This window comes from Lates calcarifer, linkage group LG11 (genome assembly GCF_001640805.2).
Source record: "Lates calcarifer isolate ASB-BC8 linkage group LG11, TLL_Latcal_v3, whole genome shotgun sequence".
NCBI lineage: Eukaryota > Metazoa > Chordata > Actinopteri > Centropomidae > Lates > Lates calcarifer.
The window spans coordinates 9629336-9652257 of record NC_066843.1 but is presented as its reverse complement, the minus strand read 5'-3'; the positions used below and the strand labels follow the sequence as shown (position 1 = coordinate 9652257).

Sequence of the window (22922 nt, the reverse complement as noted above, 5' to 3'; positions counted from 1 at the left end):
GAAAAAAGGAAAAAAGATTTGTTTTTTTTCCAAGGTTGTATCTATCATGCAACATTTCCTTGATTCCCTTTGGAATCAAGGAAATGTCTGCATGTTTTTGAAATGTGTTCAAATTTGAGAAATTAAAAAAGGGGGGATTAAATTTAATCAACTGTATTAAATGTTGAGGCTATTTTTATCAATAAATATTTTATTTAAAATGTTTTTAAAAGAAAATGGGGAATGTGCAGCTTATTGTCTTATTAGCCACTTAAATAACTTATCTTAAATGGTAAAACATTTATACACAGAACTGCTGTGATTAAATTTAAATTCCAGTGCTGCAAACAACTAAAAACACAATCTAAAAACAGTCTTCAAGAGACTTTTACAGCAGCTGGACAGCTGCTATGTTCTCTTTGATAATCTGATCTATGACCATGTGGAGGACCACCTGTATGTTGGTGGTGTCTGTGGCCGTGGTGAAGTGGTGGTACACGGGCTTGTCAGGACTGCTGTTACATGATGAAAACATGGCAGTGATGTGGTGGGCTGCAGCATCCACGTCACCATCTGCTCCTATATTGGGACGAAGGAAGAAAAATGTCATATCAAACGGAGTTCAATCAAGTAAGTCATGAAATATTGATATTTATGGAACAAGACACTGGCTTTGGGTGAGAATTTATTTGTACATTTTCCTTCTCAACCCCTTAATACACAAACATGACATGATGCAGTGACATCAAGTGTTTGCTTCTCAGTTACTGTGAATGAGCATGAAATATGTATGAAGATGATCAGTCCAGAATGAGTGATGCAAACATAAACACAGGACTGTATGTGGACACTGGCAATCTCTGGCCAGCAGGAATTCTGATTACCCAATGGACAGGGAGGATGCAGTGACCCAAGATCCTCAACAAATACTTCCAAGTTTAGTGAAATCTCTTGAGAGGTACAGGAACAGTTGAGCCAGAGCTAGAAAACAATGCCTTAACACGTCATCGCACATACTTTGTCAGTTTCTCAAGCTTGGGTTCGGGGGCCACACACTGGATGTGCAGATGGTGTTGAAATAGATTCTCAAGACTGATGATGTGATATCTAATAATTTTCTACTTCTACTACTTTTGGCACTTTCTGAAAAATGAGTATGTCATACTCAGATTCACGTAGAACATGATGAGTAACTGCATTCATGAGAAATTTGAGAATAGGGTAATAAAAGTTAAACAACTCCACCTCTGTATGTATAAAGACCTTAAACACATTTACACAAGAAAGTTTAATGTACAAACACGTAGTTACAGCATACCTGCATAACTAGAAAGGTAAAATCTCAAGTGTCTTCCAGAATGAAGGATCTTCTCCCGGAAAAGGTCAGTTTTGTTCATGAATAGAATCTGTGGCAGCAAAAATGTGAATAAATACATCAGCAGTAACAAAATACAGGTAATACAGTAAATTATTATCTCACTGAGGTGCAGCACCATTTAACACCAGCTGTTTTTGATCACTGATTGCCTTGAAGGTAGACACGTCAAAAACATTCTAAGTTTCAAAGTAAGAAATGACAACTGAAATCTCTATACTACTGTACAAAAACCTAAATATAAAAAGGCAAACATCCTGGTCCAACAGAGCTACAACAACAGCATCATAACATCCTTTGTAAATGTATGTACATGTATTTGTTCACAAAGGACAACATACAGTGAGTATGCTGCTCTGTAGACAGCCATCAACAAGAAGTGCACATCTCCAGAGCGAAAGCACACCAATACATAGCATGTGTATCAGGTTTAATCCATAAAAACATAAAATAGCGATGAAAGGTGGGGCCAGCCTTAGTGTATTAAAGCTATTTTTAAAGCCCCATAACAGCTTCATGATGCCTTTTCCTGAGCTTTTAAAGAAAAGGAATCATATAACCATAGAAAAACAGTATAACCAATACAGTTTGGTGCAGTTTACAGAGCAGTGCTTCAGGTAACAGGGAAACAAAGAGGAAAAGTCTGTTGATCTTTCCATTTTTGTAGTTATTGACTTATTCTTCTCTTATTACACTGGCTTAGAATAACATGTGAGAATACTTTCCACTGACCTTGTATGGCCATTAAATCCATTTAAGATCAGACACTGGTTTACATGATGGGTGGATTTCAAGGCATCTCCTGTCAATATACTGTTCTACCATTTCATACCACCTTTATAGAGTATCTTCATCTCTTCATAATTGTGATTAAAAAACTGGCTAGCTTCCCCCTAAATGCCTTGAGTTAATCAAGTGCAGAAACACAATAAATGCTAGTGTCCAAGAAGTGAGTCAGTCATGTTCATCAATATTCCCACAAATTCACAGTATGAAAGAAATCAAACAAACCAATTACACTGAGTGTTAAAAAGTGCTCACAGCCAACTTACTAAACAGAAATCATCTGCCCTACATCTCAATTAGAGCTTGTATGCTAATTATATATGTCAGATGCAATCATGGCAAGGTAGTGCCCTGTCTGCTTGGCATGAATGATTACCAAAATGCCACTCAGAGCTTCAGTCGACCCTCATAGACATAGCAGGCAGACTAACACACAGGTAGTGCTACCTTATTATATTCTAAACACATTCATAGTAATCTTAAAGAAAGATAGGTAAAATAAGTGCAAACAAACTTACCAGTGAGGTGCTGTTAAAGACTGTGTTGGTGCAGATTGATGCAAAAAGTTCAAGACTTTCTTGCAGCTGATTCTATGAGTAAAAACATGGATAAAAAGAGGTAGAAAAAGTAGATCAACTTTGCTCCAAATTCAGCACTCCATGCTAATTTTACCACGTAAGAAAAGAAATTTAGCATTACATTTGATCAGCACTGTATGTGATTACAATCAGTTTTTTTCATACCACTGAGGGGTTTTCCATCAGTGTCATATCGTAGCCTGCTGAGGGCCACGACAAACAACACAACCTGAATACAGTCAAAGCAACTGAGCCACTTCCTCCTCTCAGTCCGCTGGCCCCCGACATCATACAGCCTGTCAACAAGCAAAACAAAACCTCGTTTATTTCTTTATTCAACTAATGAGGAGCTGACAATGGATTGCAGACAGTAAGTACAAGAGGAGGAAGACATTTGGGCATGATTTTCTCTATGTTTCCATTTTTGAAATCACTGTAATCCATCTAGTAAAGAGATGCTGTTCTTCCACTGGAGAGCAGAAGTGTGCTACACTCTCCAGGGATTGGTCACAAGTTATAGAATGTTACAGACATAACTTCATGTTTAAAGAAAAACATTCCATGTGAATTAAAACTCAAAATAACTATAAACTACTATAAAATAATGTTTCATAAATAACTTTACTGACACCACCAGTCTCACTACCATCTAGACCAAACTTTTACCTAGGAAAAAAAAAAAAAAAAAAATCTTAGCTCTCAAATATTGGGGCAATCTATTTCCAAATACAATCTGGCACTAAGTGAAGCTGGGGGTCTTGGTGACACAGGTAATGAGTCAGTCAGACAGTCTCCAGGTGCATGATTGCACTAGTCATGTCAGAGGCAATGAAGCATTTATCCCCTGGGTCAAGAGTCAGTTTTAACAAGCTGGCAGACAATAAGTGTGGTATTTGACAGCTTTAGCTTCTGTGCTGCAGAAAAGAAAAGTCATCGCCCATGACCACAAGAAGGCTTTTGTAGTTTTCAGATTTAGTGGAAGAGCAGGATCACACCTATAAAATGATACAACTTGGAAGACCTGAGGAAATAACTGAGCTATTTGTTGGAATCTGCCCAAGAGATGAGCAAACTCGCTCCAAAGCAGTTGTAGACAGGTTTATTAGAACCGTGTTATGCAAGTTTTCAATAATATAACAACATCTTAAACCTATAATTTAATAACATGGAGACAGAAGGCAATAAGCAGATACACTTTATATAACTTTATGTAAGCAGACAAAAAATCTTAACTACTGCACGGAGCATCAAAACAACAGTTATAGCTGTCAAAGATTGACAGAAAACCAGCAGGGATAATATGGTCTAGAATTATTTGTGTGCATGAGTTAATTTACATATATACTAATTTCTGTCAGTCCCTCCCAGCTGGATCAATTAATCAATGCAACCTGGACCCACATAAGTGACATAAGTGAAAATTGAGGGTTTGATTAACTAATTAAAGAATAAATAAAGTTAATTTGGAGTCAGTGAGCTTCCTAAAGCATGAGCATTTCAAGCCTGATGATGCTGACTGAAACACTACAAAAAGCATCAAACACTTTCCTGTGAGCAGAATCCACTGTCTTGCCAATCCCACTTGTAGTTTATTGGTGTATAATGTTTCCAATTACAATATGAAACTAATTAATTTTATAACTTTTGTTACTATCTACATGCAATTTAAGATTCTATCTTTAAGATAATACCTTTTAAGGCCTTTTGCTGAGAGAGCTGAATTGAATTCTTTTTATGACTTTAAAGCCTGCAGATATCCTGGAAAAAGTGCTGCAAAATTTGAGTTAAGCATGCTGATGTAATTCTATCCTTTAAAAAAAAAAAAAAAAAAGCTACAGTATATGCAATATTCATAACGTCCCGCTCAGTATGGATTCGGTTTTTTATATTTAATCATGCAGTATATGCTGTCATAGCACAGGGACAGGACGCAGGGAGCATCATGAATGGTTGCTTACTCTGAAAACAAAAGCTGAAAGGGGGAAGAGGAGAGGGATTTCAGTGTTTCATGGCTCTGCTTCCTCCACATTTTATTCCTGGAATAACCAAGCAGAGTGAAACCATCAATATTTCATGTCTGAGTCATGCCCAGGCAGCCGCCTCCCTCAGCTCAGAGGAGTTCAGCTTTCGTCAGGGACCCTTCAAGAGTTGGTGGTGAGGCTGAGTCTCCACAGCCTTCACAAAGCTGCTTCCTCAGACAGCAGCATCTTAAAGCATATATGACAACTCCATGACTAGGATGGAAAATAATCTCAATCCAAGCCATTAATGTTGATTAATTCCATTCCTTCACTGGCCATCAGTAAAGTAAAACACAACTTACGGAGATGTGAAATGTGCCTGTGGGCAACGCACCACAGGAAACATTTTGTTAGTTGTACTTTTATGTGAAGTCACAATACTGTGTGCTACGGGCTGTTAAATTAGGGGCTGGTGGTTGAGTCTCTGACATTCATGCCATGTGGCTACAGCGTCCTCAATTCAATTATGGCCTTTCGGTTCTCCCATTGCTTCCTGTCTGTCTATCTGCAGTCAGTTGTTCAATAAGAGACAAAATTGCAGAATACTGATAAGCCATCCATTTACATGCCTTGTTACAAAGCAAACTAATCACCAGCACCATCATGCTCATGACACACATGTGCATCTTTGTGCGCACACTGGTAGATCATGTAACAGAAGCAATATAGCAAACCCTGATCTAAACATTGTTATGCAGTGTCAAAAAATGCACAAAACCAACAACTCATCACATATACACATTAAAAAGTATATTTTTTATATGTTATGTATCACAGGCACATAAAATGTATTTATGGCTCACCATATAGCCTAGTCTGTCTCTTGTAATGCATCTTGAGTTTTGTGCCTGATGTTTTAGTTACTGTCTGTATTTGTACATATTGCACTCTGTGTGTGTGTGTGTGTGTGTGTGTGTGTGTGTGTGTGTGTGTGTGTGTACTGAAGTGTATATCCCCCTGGTCACATTCAATGTTGCTTTCAGGTTTAATATCCAGATTATAATCGATTTCTTCATTGAAGTAAAGTGTTTCAAGGGAATATGACTAACGCTTCACGCCGCAACACATCAAAAGCTTGGCTGTTCATGTAAATGTATAAGATGCAAAGAGTTCAATTGTCCCTCGAAAGTACAAGAAGGTGAAATATTGTTTTAATATTAACTGTGCATATTCAGGAACTTAATCGACCCTCTGACAATAAATGTAAAATATGATACCCATTTTTTCAGGGAGGTGAGCTCAATGTGAATCATTAAAGCTTCTACTTTTATGAACTTAATATAAGGCATTATCTTGGCATCGCCAGCACAGGTTATATTTACCTGTGTGCAGCAGTATATCATATTGCATCCACTGTTGAACTTATTTTAATAAGTCTTACCGAAAAATTGTTTCATTGACTTGAAACTGCGTCTCAATGATTCCACAGGTCCTCACTCTCACTCTCAGAACATCTGTCTCAGTGGGAACGTAGTTTGGAGCGATGATTCGACTCATGTTTTCAAAGAAACTGGAGAGGTAATAGGAGGAAAACAAGAAACATCACTAACTGGTGACCTGACAAGACTTAAACAATCAGGCATGCGTCTCCTCAAGGCTGAAAGAAAATCTGAATCAGTTCTAGTTCTTACCAATATTAGGCCAAGACAACCAACGTTTAGGCCTCTTAAATGGGAAGTTGTGACATGGTTTACTTTTTTTTTTTTTTTTTTTTTTTTTTTTAAATGGCACTAAAATACTACTCACTGGCACAACCAAGTTTCCTGTGTCATTTGGAGCATTATTTGGCTATAATGTCGGCACATTTGTCATTAGGTGCACAAAGCTCAACTGAATACATTCTAACAATTCATCCCTGCAACTTCTACCTCCTTGAGGGGTATAATGGTCAGTTTTTGTTGAAACTGTTTTAGGGAGCATGTTCATTCAACTTTATGGTCGTTTTGGAAGCTGCAATCTGTGGTGCTGTTGAATTGTTATACCGAGTGGTGTTTCTAATCATTTAGTCCACAGAGATTGGCACTGTGAGCTGCAGAGAATGTCGTCAGGTTTTTGGAGCTCTAGTTGTAACTAATAGGGACAAGATGACCCAACGAGAATAGCTGTGGAGATGCTGGCCAGTCTCCACAACACTCAGGGTTAGTATGATCTGGAACACCCAGAGAGGCTACAATCAAACAGAACCAATTCCTGCTGCAACACTAGAGCTACACCATATGTATACAGAGCGAGGCACAAACCAGAGTGAAGACAACATCTTTACCTGCAACACTGACTGCAGATCTGTTACATGTGAGTCATACTGTGGAAACACACTACATTTTTAACAATTATTTTATACTGTCAATGTGTGTGAACATGAAAATATTTGCCAAGTTAGGTATTCCACAGTAAGACATGTCCTAGGGCTGGTTTCACAAAGTTTGATTGACTATGGCTTTGATAGAAGAATTAGACCTCTAGACATCTGAAGTCGTATTTTGCACAAGACAGACTGAGCAACTACATCAAACCACTCATCCACTCAACTCATCATTTTCACCCCAGCAGAAAACATTTGTCTTCAGAAAGAATTCAAAAAGAAGCTTACAGTATTTTACTGGGGGAAAAAAAAATCAGTGAAAAAGGTGTAACAACACAAAATACTTTCAGTGCATAAAATCTCAGAGCAGTGCAGAACTGTAATGCTGTAGCAGGGCTCAGTGACTTCTGCTAACTCGTCAGTCAGGCTCAAAACAGTTTACATGGACAAACAAAACAGACTGTCATTGCTGTATTTCCAACAGGTTACCCTTTTCATCCTCATTACTTTTTTCTTTTTTCTTTTTTTTTCTTTTGGTGCCACTAGTCATCAGGTGTCATTGATTGTTACCATGGAAACATGGCTCTTAGTGCTGAGTTAGCCTGGGGGTAAGGTGGCTAATTTGTTAGGCTCAAAAGTCTATATTTTATTTTTGTGAAACTGGGGCTGGCCTAACACTGCAGACCAGTGTAAATTATCTTTGTGTAATTAGTTGTTTTAATGATCGGTATGCATGAAGCCATGGATCTGTACACAAAAGCTAAATGTTTCGTGCATAAATGTAAACGGGCTGCCTTTCAGTAGTTCTGTTAGCTTAACATATTGTACTTCAACATTCATTCAACATCAACATCATTCATTTTAAAAACACAAAAATACATCTCCCGACAATGCATTTCTATGTAATTGTAACTGCTGATTTCCATTTAGAAATTTTCCATCTCTCACCAGCAGTGAATTCAAGTTAATGAAGCTTGGCCTGATTAGAATGGATTTCTAAAACACACAGATTACATCAATAGCTAACTTCCTGTAACTGCACATTTCTTTTTAGCAACAGTAACAGTTCAGTTCATGCCGAAGCTAATGTCCAAGAAGTCATTTCACACATCAAGGTGCCCTCAGATCTGGGGAAGTCAAGTGTGTCACGACACAGTCTAATCCAATATTCCTGGAGGGAGAAATCAATGTGGGGTCCAGCAGAGTGAGAACACTGAAAGAGAACTAGTCGAGTTTCATATCATCCTCCACCTCCCAACCTTATTGAGTTCCGATAATGAAGCTGTCACATCTTCGTCTTTCTCTGTCTGGCCAGCTAGAGTATGTTTTTTAACTTGGCTGCCCTCCTGTCCTGTTGCCTCTGAGATAAGGACCCATACATACAGTCCATTTATTTCATAAGTTAATTCCAAAATAAAAACTACAGAAAAATCTGACCTTCACCTTCATTTTTTTTAAGAGTACAAGCAATGGCAACAGTGGTCACAATACATCATTTTGTGTTGTTGTTTATAAGTGACCAGCAATTCAAGCAGTGGCTAAATCACCAACACCAAAGGAATCTTAATAAAGCTATATGACTAAGTCATCAAATTAGCAGAGGATGAAGAGAAGTAGAGCTTTTAAAAAGGTCTAATGATAACCATTTTAATTTGGAGGTACAGCAGCTTACAGGTGTACAGTACAAAATAAACAGGGAACATAGTTGCCGCCTGAAGTCTCGATCAGTGCAATTTCTACCTTCTAAATCCCTACACTTTTCCCCTGTACATACATATGTTTGTCTTGGATAATTTAGATGCAGATTTGTGTTTAAATCCTGACCTCTGTTTTATTATCACATTCCTCTGTGACTTTTCTTTATTCACCACAAATACAAAATACCATAAATCTTGTGGCTTGTGTCTGGTGTTACATGTGTTAGGGGGCTATTTATTTATTTATTTATTTATTTTCAAATAACAAAATAATTGCCTGAAACTAGGAGCACTACCAATAATGCCATTTAGCAAAATGTATTCCACTCAAAAATCCACTTCTCAGCTGATGATTCAACACACACACTCTCAACAAATGATCTATGCAGAGTAGTGGGTTAGGATTTCATGACACTGTGCAGGCTGCTTTTTTTCCCATTAACAACTGAAAGGGCATTATTGCATGGCCGAAGGACAGCATTTGGAAAAACCTGTTCTACCCATATAAACATAAAAATGTCTCACACACAGATGAGGGGAGAAAAACACACTGGTTATATACTCTGGATAAATTCTGTTCCATAATTTATTCACATAATTTGCCATGAAATGTATTATTCAGATTCAACAAAACCTCTTCCACAAGTCCCTCCAACCTACAGTTTCATGGGTATGATGTTGTTTGGCTTTTACTTGTTTCTTTTATCTGCTCTGCCCTAATTCCCAACCTCCTGAATATCTGTGAGCAGGGCTTTTTAATTTGGTCCCAATTAAGCCACCCATTCCACAAATGTCACAGGAATCATTTCCTGCAGATGAGTTATTCTCAGCACTTGCTTTTACCGTTGCTCTGTATTGACAAGATGTGACGACATGCTTCTTACTGGGCAATTTCCCTTGACATTTCCATCACTGTCACTCATAATTGGGCGGTGGTGTTGTGCTGTGCAGATCATTTAAGGTCATGCTACTCACTAGAGTGCAGAGTCATTCAGGTCAAACTCATAACCTCTGGCCGTGGCCACTCGCACCCCTTGGTCGGCCCACAGTGCACAGAAAGCATGAGCCACGAAAGGAAGCAGCTCCTGGTCATCCCCCAAACACTGGCTGCAGGACAGGATGGAACGAGCGTGCACCTGAGCGGCAGAAAATATTACTAGAACAGGACACTCATATTTCTACAGATAAACACTGACATCTAGTGTGGTAAAGAAAGTTTTGCAATGAAAAGTGGACCCCCAAAATAAAAAGCAGATTTGATGAAACCTGATATAAAACCTTCGGTATCATCTCCTCACCTTGTTCTTCTTGTTGGCAAGGTTTATCCTCAGCATGCCCATTCCTTGAAGAACAAACTTCATGGAGGTCAGGAGGTTGTCTAGTACTGCGGGCTGAAAGAAAAATGACAGTGAACATTTTGTCACACAAGGGATGTGATATCAGTGATGCTGCATGTTGTTTTTTGTTCAGTTAATGTCAATATTCTGGGGTGAAAATGAATGAATATGCTTCGTTTGCTTCACGACCTTCACTACCTTAAAACTGATGAGCTCCTGTTCTGAGAAGCCATGGCTGTGAATTATCTTTATCTGTTTAATCAGAGTACTCTTTCCACTCTCTGCAGCTCCTGATGCACAAACCAGTGAAGAAGAAAAAATGTCAGTGCAACATGATGAACTACTAGAAATGTAAATGGCTTTAACTTACCAAGCATAAGGATTTTCACCACATTCATCTCAGTCCTGGCATGTTCACAAAGGTCTTGTTCTATTTTAGAGCTCTGGAGTTTAGCCTTTTTACCCTCCTCTGTAATGTCCTGGTGAAGGCACATTCCCATGCAGATCTAAGGAAGAATTCACATGCATGAGTTTTCACATGCAACCAGGAAACTATGGGCCTTCGCTAACTACAGTTATTCATATAGCCAATTATTCCTTTAGGATATATAAATAATACCACTTCATATTTGATTTAGAGGGTTTTTAAAGTGCCCTTATGGCCTTTTTTTTTTCTTTGATTCTGCCATGCTGAATTGGACTAGTAGCCAATATGGTGGTGTGTTTTATCCTATAACAACAACAGATTGATTTTATTTTCTATAAATTCATGACAAATATCAATCACATGTCCAACAATTACTTATAGACAGTCCCACCCCAGTAGCAAAACCTTCAAAGCCATAAATTCTAATGAATTTTCTCTCTCCTTTCACACTTTGTTTATGAAGCTAAACAACCCTGCCCAGATTTCCTCAAGTTTCTGAGGAGTTGTAAACGAATCTAACAAGTTAATGAAAGTAGCTTCTACCTGCAATGGGACTGGTAAGATATTAAGACAACAAAACATCACTGCTTTCGGTTTGCACGCCGGTGTGTCGTTTGTTTCGCGGCCCAAAATGCAAACAAATCCAAAGAACTGTCAGGGCGTCGGCGTTAGCATAAGGCGGAGGAGCTAATTAGATCATTTAGAAGCAGGTGTGCGTGGCCTGTGTTTTAAAACCAGTGCTGCTTTCAAGTCAGTCTGGACAAAACGGACTCAAAGAAAAAGAAAAACAAAAACAAAAACAACATTTCCTTCAAAATAAACGTTTTACCTAACAAGTGTGGTGACGTCTAAAGATATAGGAAAACGTATACATGCCAGTTCGATTATTACACAGATTTGCTTTCAAGAAGCAAATCTGGAAATTTTGCATGGGAGTGTCACCAGTCATGCCCAGCTGCTTTCTGTACTAGAATGAGTGTACACTCATGATTTGTTTAATCAACAGCACTGGCCAACATGAGCCTGTGGTTCTAGATCATTTATATATTTACAGTAAGAGTAGACTAACTTATGCTTTCAGTTCGAACAAATTTTCACATTAAGTCACAATACATCTCCTGCAAACTTTTCCTCTACAATTAAAAAAAAAGCTTACAGAGCTTTGCTGGGTCCCAGTCTGCCACTAAAATAATCTAATCTTAATGGCCTGACATTTAATGAGCTCAGTATGAGTCATATGTTGCAAAATTAAGATCATCTTTTCTGATCAAAGGTCACTTCTGTGTCTAAAACATGAACTTACCTTTCATAATGTGACTAATGTGCAGCCTGCTCATTACTGAGGAAATAAATTAGACACGACAATCCTACCACACCCAGACAGTTTCTGTTTTGGTGAAAACAAAACAACAGACATTTTTTTCAGATTAAATTGTTATTATTGTCAGAAATAATATACTGTAGTCCCATCAGTTTCTACAGTATTTGTCAACTGGGAGTTGTCAATAACATATAGATTATAGCCTACACTGAATACATTCCAACTTGACATACAGATATATTATTATGCTTTTTTAAACAATATGAGTCTATACAGTAGTTAATGGAGAAGAGGTGAGTAAAATATACATCTACAAAAAATATATTATTTAATCCCATTTGATATAGAGACAGAGGTTAAATTGTTCAAAAATGACAGTAAGAGGTCTACATTATGGTCAAGTTAACAACACTGAGCATCTGCCATAGTTCCCTCATAATACTATAATGAAAACTATATGAAAACTAAAAGTTAAAAGCATTCTGTTAAAACTCTGTCGTGTTCTCTATATTAGGATGAATCTAAGGAGTGTTGGTTTTAAAAAAAATTGCAGTCAAAAGGCCAGGCGTGCAGGTTTCGACAGTGTGCAGTTTTGAGCTAAAAACCTGCTCTATCAATAAAAACAGAACAGTTCTGATGATTTCTGAGAAGTCAGTGCAGTCTGGAGCAGGATCTGGTATGTACATGAGGTCCCGAGAGAGTCCATCAAATCAAAACACCTTCTCACTTCCAAGCAAACCAAGTTTAAACTGCAGAAACAGGGAAATTTTCTCTCCTGATTCTCTAGTGGTTTCAGCATCCTCCAGAGAGCCTGTAATCACTTTTATAATACATACATACATACAGTACATACAGTATATACAAAGATAGATCAGTTGAGGAGGGGCTAAGCCCATTGCTGGGCAGAAAGCAGCAACAGCCCCATGGAAATAACACATCACATCCTTTTTGCTATAGTTCAATGCCTGACCAACATCTCAGGTGCCCACACTTGCTCCTTAAATGCCCAAATCCCATGATAGAATATTTAAAAATGTTTTGTTTTTTTTTTTATCAAAAAAAAAAAAAGTACTTGAGGACTGAAAAATACCCAAGACATAAATTAGACAATTGAAGACATGGAGATATCTTCCTTGTTCTAGCTTTGTTTTTCAATTGTTTTGTTCAAAACTCAATAGTTATATGTCTGATTTCTTGACTGACGTGAACATGTAGTTGCATATAGAATATATTAATACACATAGGACCCCCCTCCCCCTCCACACACATACACACACATTGTATACCTGATTATCCCACAGCAGATTATGCCGTTCTAGCTACAAACGGGCTGCTGTTATTAGCCAAGATGGTGTGGGGAGGGTGTCATAGGAACACTTACAAAAGGGTTGATTTAACTGTACATGAGATGAGATTAATTGAGCTTGTCAGTGTTATGATGACACTTAGTTGATGGTGCCTTTTTTGGGGCAGGTGGCAGCTTCCTACAGCACAGCCTGGGCTCTTTCTTTAGTCTTTTCCTCCTCTTGTCGCTTCATGGCCTGGATAACAGCGATTTCTTTGGCCTCCTTCTTCTGGTTCCTCGCTTCAAATAGCAACCTAAATCACACATAGTATATCAGGAAAAGCATATACTAAGCACATCCACATTCCAGCAGCAAGACAGCTATATATTTAGAGAAATATTGCTTTGCCCAGCAGATATAATACCTGTTTTTGATTATCCTCTGCACAATGGCATCTGTAGTGAGGCTATTCCCACTGTCAACAGTGCGCAAGATTCCTTTCCTCCTGGGCTCCTGAGTATGAAAGAAAAAATTGTAAAAAAAGAATGTGGTGCACCATCACTGTAGATTATGCCACAAAGGTGTTTTCTAAAAATGTTTGTGGTAGTGTCTATAGTCTTACAGCATAAGGGTCAGATCCATCCTTGTCAGGGTATATTTCTGTCTTTCCATGGCAAACAAGATCCACCTGCAGATGAAGAGCCATGTTAAAGTTTTATTCAGTTTTGACTGATGAGAACTTCATATCTAGTGGTGAAAGTTAAAGGACTGCCTGTACATACTTTGAAATGGTCCAGCAAATCTTTTGTGACTGCAAAAGGTGCACCAATCACCACCTCTGACACATACTGTGAAAAAAGCACACATAAATCAATCATATATGTAAAAGATATACAGTATATGTAGTGCACTCTGCCTATTGGAGAATGAGCACAAAGAGGAACGCACTCGACAAGCCAGGACGCTGAGTGTTCTCTCGTGGACATTCATGATGGGGTAGTTTTTCCCTTTGTACCGATTCACCTCCTAAAAAATATGAACAAAGTGGAAATGTATAGAAAATGCCACCACTGGACTCATAGAGGCAGTAAATGTGACACACAGATGAAAGGAAAATTGCAGGACACGCACCTGATCAAAGTGCAACCCCACTATAATGTATGGCTTTTCTGCGAGCTTATGCACAGCTTCCAGGAAGTCCACATGGCCAATGTCTGGCGACAGTCAAGGGTGACAGCTGATTGTTTGGTAACAGTTCACAGAATTATCAATTATTCACACTACTCCTGCTTTGATAAATTACTGTACAGTTACAGAGACTGCATTAATGAAATTTCTCATGTATTTGGATTAAAAAGTTAAGAATATGTTCACAAAAATCTAACTTATTCTCTATGGTGGTCATGAAAAAGATACGGAAGAGGTCAAAGGCTCCTGCCACATAGATGATAGTGTCTCCAGGTTGAGGCTCCTGGCCCGAGGCAAACTGGATGATCTTCTGCGAAGTCTGCAGGAACTGAGAGACCCCCGTCCAGGGACTGTGGCCCTTCTGACCATGCGACCCCCATAATCCAGAAACAGGTATAATGAGTACAAATTGAAAGTGTAGCAATAAAACACATGCACTTTGGCACAGACAAAAATATTGCTGCAGTATTTTAAGCAGGCCGGGCTAGAGTAAACTCTTGTGCTGCATCATTGCCACCCAGTGGTGTGATTGGTAATATCACCTTTGGCCTGCAGCTAACTCAAAGCTGTCCCACAATATCCCCCCACTGCTTATTCAGCCCTGGCCAGAATTCACAGCATTACTTTTCCAGTCTTAAATGTGAAGAGACCCTCTACTGCTCTGCTTTCACACTATTTAAAACCCCAGCATGTTGACTCTAAGTCACTTTGCCCATCCAGGAACAGAAGTGGCATTCACTGTTTACTGGCAAGGCTCGCTACTTGATTATAAAGTGGGTCCACAGTAATGGCCTTTGTTTAGCGAATGGTTGACATCTGGCCCGCATGGCAACTTTGACAACTTGAATGACAAAACAGAGGAAGAGGAAGCTGAAGAGCCAAGAATGAGCTTTTAAACATACGCCAGCTAAGAGTTTGGTCGTAACCCGAGGATTTGATACTGACAAAGTGATGATCACAGCATCAAAAATAATAATAAGCTGGAAATATATTTGGTACCTACCTTTCCAAAGTTGTCTGTGTGCTGCTGATAGTCTGAACTATCCTAAAGAGAACATAAGAGTTAATGAAGCTTTTACTGCTAACTGAAATTGTTGAGAGAGAGAATAACACTGTACTCACAATGTTGCTGTGGTGTGCTTTGGTCATCAGCAGCATCCTGCCAACCAGATCTGTGGTGGAAACTCCCTGGGTTCTTTTACACTCCCTGTAACAACATAACACACAGTGTAACAATTTATGAAACACACACACACACACACACACAGACAGCATCCAATCCTGACTGTTATTATTAACTGATGCATATTTTAAAAGGAAAGCTCACCTGTACCGTCCTGATTTCTTCACTTCTTCATATGTATCCTTACCATCCACTGTTAGTGTTATATCATCTGAAACAACAGCACCCATGACACACTGCTTGCTTAAGTCAATTTAACCCTGTTGTATCCATTGATAACAGATCCAAAATCAGTGGTCTTGCTTCATACTTGTGTGTCTAAACAAAGATATCATGTAGCAATATTCTGTACCTCCATGGACACAGAAGTCACAGTTGTACTTGTCGAGGGTCTCGAGGGTGGTGACGTAAGGCGCTCCTTCCACGACCTCGTCTACCCATTTTATGGCCCGCACCATCTTGTATCTTTCTTCCTGAGTGAAGACAGGCGGACCCTTGTGCTTTGCAATCTCGCCTTGAAAACAAACACATAGATAATGCAGAGTGAGATTAATAAGGAGGGAGAGACAGGAATCTCCATTTGAATCACTTTCTGTCACTTCATTGAGATATTTTATTATCGCTTCAGCTGAGGGGAAGGTCGCTGATACCCTTGCTGGCCCTGACTGTGAAATCATTCTGGGTCATTATAACAATGTCAGAATGCCCCACTGTGCCACAGCAGGGTAAGGAGCAATTGCTGAGTTGCTACACTACTGTCACAACAACCTCTCCTAAGTGTACAGGACTCAGCTGGTGCCTGGCTGGTAATAATGGGTACTGAAGAAAATGTACATAGGCTACAGGTGCCATGCCTTCCCTAATTCAGCAGGTACAGGCAAGAGAAATATCAGAACCACGCATGAAAAAAGTCAGACAGAGATGAGCTAGACTTCTTGGTAATGCACCCAAGAGACGGTTTCCATTGAGGGACAATGATTATACTATGAGTGTCACTGGTTCTGAGCCTTACTGTCTGTGTGCACTCCAACGATGAGGTAATCTCCCATGGCCTTGGCCTGTCGCAGCTGATTGGAATGGCCATAATGCACCATGTCATAGCTGGTAGGGTAAAAAAACATAAGAAGAAAGAAAATGAATATTCACACAAGTCACACTGTCTTAGTGAAGTACAGTAGCTGCAGGAGGGGGTTGTTTTTAAATCCCATCTGCATCATGTGAATTTATTGAATTACAGTAATAAGGTTTTGCAACCACTGCTTCCTAAAAATTAAAACAAGGCACACAACTCTTCTCTAGTACACCATGCTTTATTTCCTGATGACAGCAAGATACTGGAGAACATTTGGTGAATAAAACACAGTGTACTGGATAAGAGCTGTGTTCCGGTTTTTAATTCTGAAGCTCTATTCACAAAGTTAGAAATGGCAGCCACTCTTTATCACTGAGAAGCCAAACTGTTCTTGAATGCACTGACAAGGCAGAGTGTTTGCACCTTGAAGTAACTATGTATTAAAAATAGTTCATTTAAGGATTGTGTGAAAGAAATGAAAAGGGGTCACTACCTGGCATGCAGTTTTAGTTCATAGGCTAAAATGTGCAAAACTACCAGTTTGATCCAGCGTTCCTAATATCAACCCACCAGCGTAATCCACGCAGATCATATGATCAGCTAGATATCTGATCAAAGTCTCAACATAAAAAAGTCAATGCTGCAGTGTGTTCCTCCCTCCCCACCTATGATACCATCTGTGGATAATTAGATTAGCACAGATTGGAGACTGAGATTCTAATGTGGTAATCTAGCATTGTAATAGAGAACAGATGGGCATTAGCCTTCCATCACTATCACTACTACCAACAGCTGACATCAGTCTGATCATTTTTCTTTCTGTTCCACTTTGAAAATGATATTGACATATAATATGCACAAAAATAAAAGATGAACATGCTCTGGCTGACGAAAGCGACAGCAGGAATCACTGACGATCGTATTGAGTTTATTAGAAACTGATCCCTGAACTGTACACATTCAGTGACCGTAGCTACTATAACCATCAGTCACAATAATGATGAAATAACGAGTGCTAAATGGAAAAAAGTAGGGGAAAAAACATTTAAATTGGCATCTGTATTCTCTTTAGTACTTTGTATCACACGTCAGTGCTCCCAGGTGTAACATGTTGACCAATACTATGATAGCATCCTCAAAAATCAATAAAAAAACAGATGAGCGCTGCCAAAACTACAGTATGTACAGGGCCAAAACAGAACAGAATCCAATGTTGTTTTCAGCCCCAAGCTGTGCTAATGAAACACAGCATCTGCACCTCACCGCGATGTCACTATACACAGCCCGACTGAAAACAGCCTGGACTCCACTTCAGTGCACTGAGATAAATAAAATCACCATTACAAGACTCTTGGGCTCGTCTATGTAATTCACATATAGCCAAGACTTTGTCAAAATGCCCAAAGGTGGACCATGAAAACAAGCTTTTTTAAAAGCTCGTCTGAAGCCAAAGAGTTTTACTCTGAGTCTTGTGCTGTCAATCTGCTGAAATGGGATCCATGTGTGCAGGCTCTGAGGCAATAGCGCAGGGCCAGAAGAATGTAGCAAGAGGGGGGGAGTATTTGGAGGTGAATGAAAAGAGAAGAAAACTCTGAGACATAGACAGAGTTACATAACATCGGGAGGCTGCTTGTTCTGTTATACTAGCTAGGTGCATGTCACCGTAGTCCTGTTGTATTTTTTAGCAGGGATGGATCATGACAGTACTACGGTGTGGGATGATAAAATATTAATTAGTGCAGGCTGTTAGTGGACACCCAAACAGCACCTAAGTTTCTCAGGAGCTACACCAGACTGAGGCTTTGCTGAAGCTTTAAATAGAATGTTTATAGCCTTTTATGTACACACCACCTCAGCAGATACACAGTGGAAGTGGACTTTAACCGCTTCCTTGATGATGCTTCTTCAACAACAGATCTTTAACCCGAATTGCCTCTTTTCAGGGTGAAAAATAAGAACAGAAAGCTGCTTTGTGCAGAAAAAGAAATGGGGCAGGGTCAAAGATATCTCATCAGATGAAGTGACGGTGCCCTTTCCTTGGAATTTTCCTCTCATACTGCTGACAATGCTGGATGTCAGCAAGAGCATGCCAATGTCCAGCAAGGCTTCGGAACAATGCACTCAGTGACAGGCGCGGCCGCCCGAGCTACGGCCGTCATAGCAGGTGTGGGCTGGAGGGGGTTAGAGGGGTTAATGACATGAGCTCTGTTGACATTGGCTCTCTTTGCGTGCTCAGCCCACCGGTTAATATTCTGGCATCCCAAATATTCCACAACATGCCATCAAACCATGGATAGGCAGCCACACCTAGATGGCAGGAATTCTACTAGAGAAAGCCACCATAATCCTGGCCTTCATACGCAGAAATTTAAAACATTTATTTTGCCGCTGCACCATGGAGCCAGACTCTGTCCACCAAAGCTTGGTGTTTCCCCAAGATCAGGTAGCCTGGCGTCTTAAAGGGTTATGTCTAGGGTTAATCGATTGATTGTCTATAAAAAGTCAGAAAACCATAAAAAATGGTGACATATATTCAACCAACAGCCCAAAAGACCTTCAGATTTCAGATCAGAAATGACAAGAAAAAGCTTCAAATTCTCACATTTGAGGGGGTGAGGGGTTGTCATTTCTGCTTGAAAAATGTCTCAAACAATTTAATATTTATCAAAAAGGTTGGTGATTAAGTTGATCCACTGACTAATCATTTCATTGTTGCAGCTGTAGGCGATTGACTCAAATTTTTGAGATATCTACAGCAGACAACTCTGCTGCCAACTCAAGACGGTAGTGGTTAAACTACTAAAACAGTGTGGAGTTGACTTTTGATGAAAGCCAAGGACCTCACTGTTAGCATTATATTCTAGCTTCAGTGGAAAATACTTCCTAATGCAAAACTGTTCTGGGCGAGGTCGATGGACATTGTTTCTGGAAAGACTGATTGTTGTTGAGTTTTACAAATTTTTCAAATGCCATGTTTCAATGCCATGAGCACCACAGAACAAAATCCATTGTTTTGGGGTTGTGGCAAAAGTCTGAACACCGGCGAGCTCAGTACTTCTCAAATAAAAATAAAAATCTTCTTTATGAATATGTTGTAATTTGGATGAAATTGCCCTTTAACAGTCACTGTGTAATTTCCTTGGTGTTCCATGTTCTTCAGTTGCTGATACTCTTCAGGGGAGCTCAGCTTTATATTGGACTCTCTACAAAGTGTCAAGGTGAGGTGACTGAAATATCAGAGTGTTGACAGAGAACCATAGATGCATCTTAGATGACACTGTGAAACATTTTAATACCTCAAATGAATCTTTAAAAAAAAGCTCAACCCAACTCCACCCAGACCAGTCCATCAAACCTGTTCAGTGTATTGGAGAATCATTAGGCTTGCCTGTCACATGAAGAGTGGCCCATCATGTCTCCAAACATAAACAAGGACAATAAGTCTCCACTTGGGTAAACAGAAATGTTTTAACTGGAAGCTGGTGCTTATCTGGCATGGCACAATAGGTTCTGAAAGTCAATCATAAGCCCAAATGCACACAGGATTTTCCCATTGTACCAAGTAAAAACATGAAGATCAAAATTTGGACTAACACCAAAGTTACAAGATTATTACAAGCAGAACTCAGCCACTTTTCGCCTCTTTGATTATTAGTTTGTGTGCAGCGATTGATAAACTTTTTTTTTTCCTTAGAAATTAGAAATATGATATTATACACTGAGGTGCAGGATCAGAGCTAATACAGCTTGTTCTTATCTTTGCTGTACAAGTTTCTTTTTCCATTTGATTTGAACAAAAGAGCTAAATTTCCAAGGTTGGCCTTGCCCTTCTCAAAGCCAAGTGTTTACTTTAATCCATCACCTGTGTTGCACTCTGCTAAAATACAGCAGAATTTGAAAATGTGGTGACATACATTTACCAGTACCGTTAGTTAACACTAATTTGCCTCACAGGTATAACCATACTTTCAAACATTGTTACTGCCCACTAAACATCTCTGTGGCAGTTTGACTTATTTGGTGTACACTCATAAAACAGGTTTTACTTTTGGTTTACTGCGTACTTTGACAAACTTGGAGTTTAAAATAGGTATATCAATAAAACCACAAGTTCAAATAATACGATTTTTTTGGTTTGTTTTTTTGTTGTTGTCATTCATCACATGATACTGTTAAAAGAAATGAGAAAACAAGATACAGACAATGGTTTTCTGTGTGCTTTGTTGAACATGGTAATTTTGTGAAGACACTGAATGGCTTTTAAAGAGGTTGAACACACAACAGAATCACTGCTGATACAGTTTTGTTACCTGTTAACTTACAAAGCATCCTGCATACAGTGCAAGTCAGTGGTTCCATTAATATACATTCACTGGCAGACACTTTTTTCTTTCTTTTTTTAAATGTTATTCTGGTCATGGTTAGTGGGCTCTACGTGATAATGAGTTATGATGAAATACTGCAACAAATATCAATCTGTTCAGATCTTATTATGTAATAATGTGTGAACTGAGGAGAAAACTGAGGCTAGGATGCCCCAGTAACAATAGTAAAAGTAATGTAGTGTAGTAAGTCCTGAAATACAATGGCTACCTGTCAGGTCATTAAACCACTCAGGGTATGATACATACAACAGCATATTCAGTTGAAAGTTTTGAGTCTAGTGGTATCTCTGGTGACTTAAGTAGCAGTCCTGTGTGAGCCCTTCAACCTGCAGCAGGCCTGTCCCGGTGGCAGACAGACACATAGTCATTCAAACGTGCTCACGAAGCAAACGATACAGACGATGCCGTTGCATCTTCATCACACGAACAGTCATCCGGTAAGTAAACTCACCAGCCATCGCACCACACCCGGATTCTTCGCCTCCTCTTCTCGGGACTGCACGCTGCAGCGCCGGGGGTCGTCCCTGCGTCTTTCCCGGCTGCCGTGTTCACTTGGTGGTGGTGATGTCCGTTCTTGATCATTCTGAAGCTGGTTAGTGGTCTCTTAAAAGTGAAACCTTCGGCTACGGGGCGACTCCCTCCAAACGAGATGGTGAACGGACCGTGTCGGTTGTGTGCCCCCTCTTTTTCAGGGCAGGACAGCCGGTTTCTGTGTCTGCAGCAGCAGCAGCAGAGCCAGCAGCAGCAGCAGCAGCAGCGGTAGTAATGCGATGCGCCAACGCCTCCTCTACCGGCGACGCACGACGCTCGGTGCGTCAAGTCTACAGAAGAAAGCAGATAAACCGCGGAAGAGAGGGAGAGCTAATCATAAAACCCAGTGCCGCACATCGCGGATGTCTCTGAATTTTATTTTGAAAAGCTCAAACGGGAAGCTCCGTGTTTATTGCGGCACACTTCACAGAGGTCGAATCGTACGATGAGGTGCCGGTGAACGCAGCCGACATGTTGTTACATAATAGCGGCGTTTTCCACTGTCATGTGACAATATCTGGATTCCCACAGAAATAACAGGCTATTTGCCAAAGGCGTCTTTGATGACATGCCAATTTGTGATCTGTTCATTAACCTCGACTTGCTGCAAGTTATCCCTGTAAAATAACGAGAATTTTGAGAAAATAAAGTCCTGTACATCCGGTTTAATCCTAATCTTTAAATTATTTATTAGAATATTTAGTATGGGAGATTTCCTTCTCTTGTACTCTGCTTACTGTAAAAAGCACCTATAGTAATGACAATAATAAAGATGGGGATGAAAACTGTGATGATGATAATGTTGGTGAAGATAAACGATTTTAGTTACAGGTTAGAGAAATGCAGATATATCAGCTTTATAAACATTCAGAAGCACTGGCCAAATTAGGCTATGCAATCAGGATTAATTGATTTATCATATATCAAAAATCTGTAAAGTGACCGTGTTTTGGGTGTATCTGCAGTCAGTAACAATTATGCTGTCCCAGCAGCTCTGCAATAAATTCTTATCTCAGTGAAGACTGTGCTGTTCATTTTTGTCGTCACACTCTTATCAGTGTTCATTGTGTCCACTCCACTCTGGGATAATTCTGTCACAAGCTGTACTGACTACGTGTGTCTTATTTTTTGTCCTTCATCATTTACAGCCTATAAATGAGAGGGACAGAATATTACACACACCTAGTGCAGACTTTGTAATATAATTCAGTCCAACGCAACATCTCCAACTATGACCTCAAAAACCAGTTAACCCCTGTCTCACTGACTCAGCAAAATCTTAACAACACAAACCTAAAGACTTTATTTTAGGTTCCTTATAAACTTGTAAGTTATAGCATGTACAGTAAATGTCAATAGAGACTTACTTCTTATTAATCCTATGCTAAAATCATGTACGATCTGACTTATTGCTAGGCAGAAATAAGAGAGCATGACTACAGCACACTCTATAA

The 22922-nt window shown here is 39.5% G+C and overlaps 2 protein-coding genes across 3 annotated transcripts; both read right to left on the bottom strand.

The window, feature by feature from the left end:
* Nucleotides 1-158: 158 nt before the first annotated feature.
* On the bottom strand, nucleotides 159-11198 carry LOC108902666 (guanine nucleotide-binding protein G(o) subunit alpha-like). The gene is given in 11 exon segments (XM_018704611.2): nucleotides 159-558; nucleotides 1298-1385; nucleotides 2659-2730; nucleotides 2884-2919; nucleotides 2921-3014; nucleotides 6121-6249; nucleotides 9714-9874; nucleotides 10037-10129; nucleotides 10274-10365; nucleotides 10446-10581; nucleotides 11046-11198. Coding segments are annotated over 11 exon segments (1131 nt in total). The 5' UTR covers nucleotides 11085-11198; the 3' UTR covers nucleotides 159-367.
* Nucleotides 11199-12550: 1352 nt separating this feature from the next.
* Nucleotides 12551-21753, bottom strand: LOC108902747 (ethanolamine-phosphate cytidylyltransferase). 2 transcript variants are annotated; one of them, XM_018704739.2, is made up of 13 exons: nucleotides 21389-21753; nucleotides 16493-16581; nucleotides 15833-15994; nucleotides 15625-15691; nucleotides 15420-15504; nucleotides 15301-15342; nucleotides 14526-14658; nucleotides 14241-14323; nucleotides 14058-14135; nucleotides 13892-13957; nucleotides 13732-13797; nucleotides 13534-13622; nucleotides 12551-13422 (listed from the first exon to the last, which is right to left on the bottom strand). In XM_018704739.2, the coding sequence occupies exons 1-13, from the start codon at nucleotides 21517-21519 to the stop codon at nucleotides 13308-13310; spliced, it is 1206 nt and encodes a 401-aa protein (XP_018560255.1). In that variant the 5' UTR covers nucleotides 21520-21753; the 3' UTR covers nucleotides 12551-13307. The 2 variants fall into 2 exon arrangements, with proteins under 2 accessions (XP_018560255.1, XP_050930103.1); XM_051074146.1 differs by having other exon boundaries at nucleotides 14526-14674; nucleotides 15302-15342; nucleotides 21389-21752.
* Between the last annotated feature and the right edge of the window lie 1169 nt (nucleotides 21754-22922).

Coding starts and splice junctions, on each gene's coding strand:
- LOC108902747 (XM_051074146.1), bottom strand. CDS start 21,519: ATGATCAAGAACGGACATCACCACCACCAAGTGAACACGGCAGCCGGG. Junction 16,582..21,388: donor CGGGTGTGGTGCGATGGCTG/GTGAGTTTACTT, acceptor TTACCCTACCAG/CTATGACATGGTGCATTATG. Junction 15,692..15,832: donor TGACTTCTGTGTCCATGGAG/GTACAGAATATT, acceptor CTGTTGTTTCAG/ATGATATAACACTAACAGTG.